This window comes from Ceratina calcarata, unplaced genomic scaffold (genome assembly GCF_001652005.2).
Source record: "Ceratina calcarata isolate Rehan_Ccalc_2016 unplaced genomic scaffold, ASM165200v1 scaffold127.2, whole genome shotgun sequence".
Lineage (NCBI taxonomy): Eukaryota > Metazoa > Arthropoda > Insecta > Hymenoptera > Apidae > Ceratina > Ceratina calcarata.
In genome coordinates this window covers 965,225-974,011 of record NW_017133727.1, presented here as the reverse complement: position 1 = coordinate 974,011, position 8,787 = coordinate 965,225, and the positions used below count along the sequence as shown (strand labels likewise).

Sequence of the window (8,787 nt, the reverse complement as noted above, 5' to 3'; positions counted from 1 at the left end):
GTGCTAGAATGCCCTATTTTGCGCCCTAGGTACACAATGTACTATTTTTAATCGCATTGTATGATTCATACACGGCATTGATAAAATTACTGAAGTAAAAGTAATTGCATATGATAGTTCATATAGGATTCAGGGTGTATAATAAAATAACAGAAAAGAGAGATGGTAAAATTCAATGTGAACGTTCAGAATTCCATTGCGCGATAACTCGAGGTATAGATTTAATCTGGGCGTGAAAGAAGATTGGAATGCGCGCGAGAATTTCGTTAGATAGAAGGAATAACGAGACCGAGCCGAGATCGCGAGGTGTCTTAAAGGTAAACGGGCTGTTACATTAGGCTATGACTGTGACCCACTTTTGGGTCGGGCAAGTAGCTCATACATCGAAACGTAACGGTACCGAGATGCTTCGCCTTGGCTGACATCAATTCGTTCCTCGATAACGCCCGCTACATTACGTACTACCACCACAATTAGCATGCATCATTGCCGTCCAATCGATTCAAGATCATCCAATACCCGTTCACCGTGTTACAAACTTCACGTAACATTATTTTCCTAATTTATAAGAGTTAATAGTGAAAATAACATTGAGTCTGTATATCGGAGAATTTCAATCTTACCCTCCGGAAATAAACTACAATAAATACTTGATTCATTTTATGCATTTCATGATTTATGAATTTTCAAGATGAATTTAATAATAATAATACTAATAATAGTTTATTCACGAGTAAACGCCCATTAAATAAATAAATACAACAAAATACAGCTTATATTAAAAATAAAAAGGGGTGGGAAAAAGAAAAAAAATGTACATAAAATTTCATTCTGCAGTCTGACATTCATTTCTTGATACTGATTCTATAGTATTTAATCGCTGATATTTTATTACTGCTAAACAAGTTCAGAATAACGGATGCAATTAGATAGTGGAGGCAATGCGGCTCGGTCGAGAGATTTGCAGCTTCTTTTGACGCGATTATTAATCGATTACGGTGCTCCGTCGTTCATTAACTGTGACAGAACCGTGGCTGCACACAGTAGGCCGATTAAGAGGAATTAGAAACGATGACGACACCTGCTTGAAATATTAAGGTACGAATGTAGAACGTGAGCACGGCTATAGAGCATCAGATACGAATAATCTCGTTCGTCATCGCGTCGAAAAATTTGATCCAGTTCCACGATAAGTAATCACGAAAGGTGGAATGATCGCTGCATTTCGAGGTTGGAAGTTTACTTTTATTATTATTATTGTTATTTTTAAAAGATTGAATGCGATTATTCGCAGGCACCGGGAGGAATATCAGGCACCTGCCCTGCGTGTCGCGGCGGACCGGCGAGACTGGCGTGTGCATGTTCGCTTTCACGTGCGCGAAGGCGAACGGAACGCACCTCGGCACCTGCATCGACCGCTTCTACTTCGGTAGCTGTTGTAAGATAGACGAGGAGCCCGAGATTTTTCCCCAGGACAACAGCATCGATGATGGACCCCCGGCGAGGCCGTTCACGACCCATGGGCCCATCGACAGCAACGATATACCTGAGTACTTTTCAAGGCCGAAGCCGATCAGCGAGAAGAAACCCGTGACGTACTCCACCGAGGCAAGTGCACTTTCTCGTTCGTGTATTAATAAATGTGCATATATTTGTTTTAACGATGTTAAAAAAGTATGTAAAATTGTTAAAAATAATCGTGCAACTCGTAATGAATTTTCATTCTTAACCAGTTAACGAAGTCAATTTCATCCTATCTTTTAACTAAATTGTACTTCGGTAATGCTTTACCGAAAATTAAATTCTTGGTACGTTAATTGCGTTTGAACTTTGACCTCTGGCTCGTCTTCGTAGTAACAGTTAAAATTGAAATTATGAAATTTCTAACTCTTCCTTTGTTACAAATTCTCAGGAGACGACAGGCTACACGACGCCGAGTACGCGGGTGTCAACGACGACCGTGAAGGAAACGTCAAAATTCGTGACGAAGAAGCCATCGACGACCATAGAAACGACCACGCAACCGGTTCGATTGTCGACCTTCCAAACCGTCCAGAACTCGTCGAAAGAAGAGTCGAGCACAAAAACCCCGACAAGAATCACGACTATCACGACTCAGTCGTCGCAAAAACCATCGAGCACGCTCATGGAAATTGCGACCACGAGCAAACCTTCGACGTTGACCTCGTCGATCGCTCCGAGGCCAACGACACTCGAAACCGTGACAAAAACGACGGCCACCGTCGCCCAAACAACCAAACCGATTAGCAAAAAGCCGATTCATTCATCGACGACTCAAAAACCGACGCAGTCGTCATCGTCGTCGTCGCAGAAGCCAATTCACCCAACCACAATACAAAGGCCTACGGAGACAACCACGCTTAAACCTCTTCAATCCAGCACGATCGACTCCACTACCTCGAAAACCGTAATTACGACTACTCAGAGAGTCGTACCGATCACGAGATTTCCACCGAGAAACACGACGACTGGCAGACCCTCGACGCAAGCTACTACCAGAAGACCTGTTACCAGTACCAAGAGACCGACGACCAGTGGCACAAAGAGGCCGACCACTACGAAGAAACCAATTGTCGAAAAACCTACTAAGAAGCCTACGACGAAGCTACCTGTTAGTTCCACTTTTAGCACGACGACGACAACGACGACGACGACGACGACGACGACGACGACACCGAGACCACTCGTGACTCTCAAGGACCGCCCAACAATTGCTACGAGCACCGAAAGCGTTTCCCTTTCGACAGGAACGAAACCTTTAACTTCTGAAACCGTGCCGACACAGAAGCTCACGACGACGACTACGAAACCTACTCACAAGTTGAAGCCGACCACAATTCGAACTACGACCCCGAGGCCTTCGACGACAGCTTCGAGGCCCAAACCGACGAAGATCAGCACGACGACTCCAAAAACGGTACCCAAACCTGAACTCGCGGCGACCACAGAAAAAACGGTAGTTTCGACCAATGCTTCCACTGTTGTTACGAAACTGCCAACGGAGTCGACGAGGCCCGTGAAGCCGTTCACCAAACCGACGACACCCCCAACGATCGGCACTACCGTGACGGAAACGAGCTTTGTGTCTGTTCCATCCGTCGACACGTCTACGATCGGATCGTCTTCTTCGACTAAACCCCCGATTCTTAATCAAACCGAGGAGATTTCGCAGACGACTTACGCGCCTGGTCTCGTTACATGGACATCGAGCTCGGACGATACCACCACCAGGACCCCGGAGATTTCATCGACCACGCAACTAGGTGAGTTAACAGTTAACGCTCGCCTCAAACCAATAACTTGAAATATGCGTTCGATTCGTAACGGTATCGGGCTAACTAGTAGTTTGCAGAAGTATTCGAACACTTGTGAAAAGGTAAAAGAAAGTAATTAAATTACGGATTTTATGAAATTATGAAAAGATTGAATCTTCAGAAATGCTGAATGAACAATACGATTCAGTTTGTCTAAAACGCGACTTTCAAACTGCTATCATAAATATTTTATGTTGCATGAAAATTATGCATCGCGTTAAATGGAACGCGTTTGGTGAATTGCAATTAAAAGATTCTGCAATCGAGTAGCGGCGAAAAGTTTTCGTACAATGCTTGTATACTCGTGGTGAAATCGAAGAGCACGAATATGTATCTATTGTGTGACGTTGACGCAGTCGTCGACAATGGGAAATCGTCTCGGTGAGAATTCACGCCTCCTGCATTAACCAGCATATCGAGAGAACCGTGACAGTTTGATTGATTACACGCGAATCTCCCTACTGTTCGGTTTTAATAAACTCGTCGAATTCCCTGGGTGTTACGTCACCGATTAATGATACCCCGCGAATAAATGACGTATCAGAATTACGTTTGAAAAATGTTAAGAACCTAGGATTATAATTATGATTGCAAAATGTGTTTCTGTATCTGCTTGAGCATCTCTACTCGTTGCAATATGCAAGAGTCTTCATGTATCGTATTAAAAATAATCGCTTTTGTGATACGAGTAAATCGTGTCGGGGGAACGGGTGTTTCATTAAAGAATCAAAGGTCGAGCTCGCCGTAGGTATCGATAGGAGATGAAATTCTGTTGCGCCAGAACGATGTAACGGTTTAAACCGTCCACCGTAATCTTTTCTCCCGAATGGTTCGTGAACAGCATCCGCTCCCTCTCCTCTCGGCACCGACCCGTTGTAATTCAAACCAGTCGAATTATTTCCCAATAACTGCACTCTGCTCTAATTTCTGCGAACATTGTCCCCGTCGATTATTCCGCTTTTTATATCATTCTCTCAGACTTCTGCTGTTTCTTTAATCCTTAAAAAAAATGTATATACTTTGGAATTTAGTATACCCCACAGTAATTTCTTGGATCGTTTCGTAGATCAAACCGAAAGCGATTGGACACCCATAACTACGCCAGATGGTTGGATCATGATCCAGTCACCTAGTACCAAAAAACCACCGCAAACGGTGGAAGAAACGACAGATAAAATTTCTGTAGAAACTACGTCGCAGGCATCGACCTTCGGTATGGCTCACTTCCTCGTTCATACATTTCTTTACCTCTCGTGAAACTAGAACTCTTCTTTAATAGAAATTGATGATTTTCTAGCTAAACCGATTATTGAAACTAGCACGGAACATGTGACGAAAAGGCCTGTTACTTTAACTACCTTGTCGAGTATTGCTAGTGTAACTATAGACACCGAGCTTCCGGTACCGATGGAGACTCTCAATATGTCGGATTACAAACAAGGTGAGATTATTAAAATAAATTTAGAATTTAGACAAAAATTGAGGAGAGAATATTTATTCATTAAATCCAATTGATTGAACAATACTCATTTCATTTCGATTTTGATCAAAATCAGTCTTCGTACATTTTTATGTCAGAGAATTGCATTATGAAAAAAGATTGATTCATCGATGATGATTAGATAATCGTGGAGATTATTTGAAGCTGTCGATAATAGAGAAATCTGAATGCTTATTGAATCTGATTTTGCATATGCAAATGCAGATTCTACAGTGTGTACGATTGCGGAAGTAATAAGAAATATTAAGAGGTACAAATTTACATGTACAATTAGCAAAACGAATCGTATGCAGTGATGAGGTAATCGAGTTTCGTCTATAAACTGATCCAGCCGCGAACGATTTTCATTTTCATGTGTTAAACGAAAATAATAGTATTTGTAATCGCATAAGGAAAAAAGTGACTTCATTTTCATGTGTTAAATGAAAATAATAGCATTTGTAATCGCATAAGGAAAAGATTCACTGCCTCAGAAGCGTTCGTGGTGATTGCAGCAGCGTGTTCTCCAACATGGCTGTCTCTATGAAATTTGAGAATTTGTTGAAGGGATTAAATACCACGATGCTTGTTCTTGCAGTGTGCGGAAGAAGGCTCTTTCCAGAATCGCGAATCGTTGGTGGTAATCGCAGTTCGTTCGGCAAGTGGCCTTGGCAGGTGAGCAGAGGTCTTCGTTGAACCCATTAAAAATTTATTCATTCCTTTTCTATTTACATTAAAATAATTCCAATGGACAATACGAATTCACGTTGATATAATCATTTTAACATACTTTCCTCATTTTACTTTTTATCCATAATCCCATAATTAAGCCTGAATTCTTGATACGAGATATGATAGATGTTTCTTTTTAAAAAAGATATAATTTTATTTTCCATTTCACATTGAATTATAAATAATATACACTCCACAGTTTGTTTTCGTTTTATCGTATTAGACGTCACTTGATACATCAGCTTTTACACGTAATTCTTTCCTTGTTTTCCGGAGCCTAGTTTCATAATTGGTACACAGAATTGCGAAGCGATGGATCGTTCTTCGTTAAACAAGATGAATGTTTTCTTTCCAGATCTCGTTACGGCAATGGAGGACGTCGACGTATCTACACAAGTGCGGAGCAGCTTTGCTCAATGAGAATTGGGCCATCACCGCAGCGCATTGCGTCGAAAAGTTAGTATCATGTTTATCTATCTGGTTTTCAATCAATACAGTTTCCCTTCATTACGCTTGCTCGCTAATTAATTAATTCTACGAATAAAGTAAACTTTAGAAGATGAATAAATTTTATCTGTCTAATCGTGGACTTCAATTTTAGTTACACAGAATTTTAAATAAATAAATTGCAGATGAATAAATGAATAAACTGTAAATGTAATAATTCACAGCGTGCCACCAAGCGATTTATTGCTGAGGATCGGCGAGCACGATCTCGCGAACGAGGACGAACCATACGGTTACCAGGAGCGAAGAGTCCAAATCGTAGCTAGCCACCCACAATTCGATCCTAGGACCTTCGAGTACGATTTGGCACTGTTGAGGTTCTACGAGCCTCTGTTACCCTTCCAACCGAACGTCCTGCCCATCTGTCTGCCGGACGACGACGAGACTTACGTCGGTCGCACCGCGTTCGTCACTGGCTGGGGTCGACTCTACGACGGTATACAATTTTCCAATCGAATGAAATAACATTAACTTTAATATCATAGAAATAACGGTTGAAATTGAATTGCTAGAGGGACCGCTACCGTCTACCCTTCAAGAAGTGGCTGTGCCTGTGATTAATAATACGATGTGCGAAGGCATGTACAGAAACGCCGGGTACATCGAACATATACCGCACATCTTTATCTGCGCTGGGTGGAAGAACGGTGGTTTCGATTCTTGCGAGGTAGGTCAATTTAATTATTTACTTATTTAGTTATTTAAAACCAAATTCTAATTATATTAAAAAAAAGGAAGATCATGTCTCATTCAAATTGACACGATTGTACTTTGTTATTTCGTTTCTCTTTATATTCGAGAATAGACCAGCGCCCAAATGGGAACGAGGCGATTGCAAGAAACTTAATGGAAAAGTTTTTTTTTTTTTCTCCTGAGAGAAACTCCTCTAAAGGTTTCTCTATCTTTTACGAGATCGATAAAAATACATTGAATGCTCCGTTTATTCTCTCACGTCTTTTTCCTCATTATTCATTTCCCTTTTAAAGGATCAAAGGGGTGACACATCGATTGGTCTATTTGCAGGGCGACAGTGGAGGACCGATGGTGATCCAGAGAGCGCGCGACAAACGATGGATCTTGGCCGGGGTGATCAGTTGGGGCATCGGCTGCGCGGTACCGAACCAGCCAGGCGTTTATACTCGCATCTCCGAGTTTCGTGAATGGATCAATCAAATTCTTCAATTCTAAGCAGAAATTCGATTCGACGGATGATCTGATCATTCACGGGACAAATACATTTGGTGAAACGCGACGGAGAATCGCGATTCGATGACCAAATTCGTGTACATAATTTTATGCGAATGTGCAATGATTTCCTTAAGGGGAACCAGACGTGATCTTTCAGAGAGGTCGCATCTACGTGCATACACAGTCTTCTTAATGAGGGTAGAACTCGATATCCGATCTAACAGAAAACTGGACACTGAGTGATTAAGTTTTAAAGACGTATGCATATTCATGACACGGTGTTCTTTAGGAAAATCGAATATGGTATTCGATCTAATAGAAAACTGGACACTGAGTGACTTTTTAAAGACCTGTCCAATGCGTATTCACGCAACGGTTTTCTTTAGGAAAATTGAACGCGATATCCAATATGAGATTAACGTTTAGTACTTACTACGCAATGTACGATTTATTTATGAAACGTTACGCGACTTATTAAACGCGCGTGGTGGACTTTCCGACGATTGTATCAGCGGGCTTATCGTACACGTGCGGTTACGTAGTCCCGAAATCTATGTGTGTACATAAAATTGTCTACAGGCGACCGACGTCACGGCTTCCGATCGGAGAATGAATCAACGGATCAGCGTTGGTATAATATAAGATGTTCAGCATGGGGTGTCTCTGCCACGAATGCCAAATAACGATTATATCTTCTAACATGTTATCTCGATATCGTCGATGCTCTTCGATGGACTCGAATTGCGTTGTGATATTTAAAACTTCGACAAATTAAATGAATCGGGTCATTGAGACAAAAGGTCTAAAAGATTGTATTTACAAGAATTCTTTAATGTTGAAATCTTGCATGAAAACCCTCGGTCTTTTTATTATTTGGATATTCCAATTTCATAAGCAAAGTTGTTCAGATCGATTGACGATAAGAACGTTGCACGGAACTTGCAGAGTTTGCAGAGCTTCCTGGAGCTTTCAGAAAGCGCAGTTGTATTCATGAAAATGTGTTATAACCGATTGAACCGAAATTATGCAGATCGTTCGATTTTATATTAATAAAGAAGAATCTCAGCGACTGAAAAGTTAACGTGTCTAAAATTGTACAGAAGACGTTTTATCATTTCGGTGTCGATCCCTGTAATTCTGAAAATTTCTATACTTCGATTTAATCAACATTCTAAAAATAAATTCATTTTAGATAAGAACAATTCTTTCAGAAAAGATTTTCGGTGAATTAAAAGAAAAAAGATTGTAATCTGTAATATCACTTCCTGCGTTATCGATACGAAGTAGAATAAGACGTCGCGGTACGGCCACTGGCTTCTATGAAGACCAGTGAATATTGCCTATGTAAACTCAACAGATTTTTCAAGTCATTTTTCTGAAAAGAGCTTCAAATGCAAATTTATCAATCTCAGCTTGTAGAATTATAATTTTCATTCAATATCACAAATCTCATTTCCGTCATGGAATATCTCCTGACACAGGCATGTCCACGGAAGCGCTCCGAGGAGCACCCGTTCGCTCGTATCGATCAGGGCTGACGTATGA

General features: G+C 41.1%; 1 protein-coding gene across 1 annotated transcript; it reads left to right on the top strand.

Moving 5' to 3' along the window:
• Positions 1 to 1,211: 1,211 nt before the first annotated feature.
• Positions 1,212 to 8,344, top strand: Np (serine protease notopleural). The gene is made up of 10 exons (XM_026816950.1): positions 1,212 to 1,230; positions 1,295 to 1,614; positions 1,916 to 3,284; positions 4,402 to 4,548; positions 4,633 to 4,776; positions 5,414 to 5,490; positions 5,903 to 6,003; positions 6,219 to 6,490; positions 6,567 to 6,721; positions 7,078 to 8,344. The coding sequence occupies exons 1-10, from the start codon at positions 1,212 to 1,214 to the stop codon at positions 7,240 to 7,242; spliced, it is 2,769 nt and encodes a 922-aa protein (XP_026672751.1). The 3' UTR covers positions 7,243 to 8,344.
• The last annotated feature ends 443 nt before the right edge of the window (positions 8,345 to 8,787 follow it).

Coding starts and splice junctions, on each gene's coding strand:
- Np (XM_026816950.1), top strand. Junction 1,615..1,915: donor CGTACTCCACCGAGGCAAGT/GCACTTTCTCGT, acceptor AATTCTCAGGAG/ACGACAGGCTACACGACGCC. Junction 6,722..7,077: donor GTGGTTTCGATTCTTGCGAG/GTAGGTCAATTT, acceptor GTCTATTTGCAG/GGCGACAGTGGAGGACCGAT.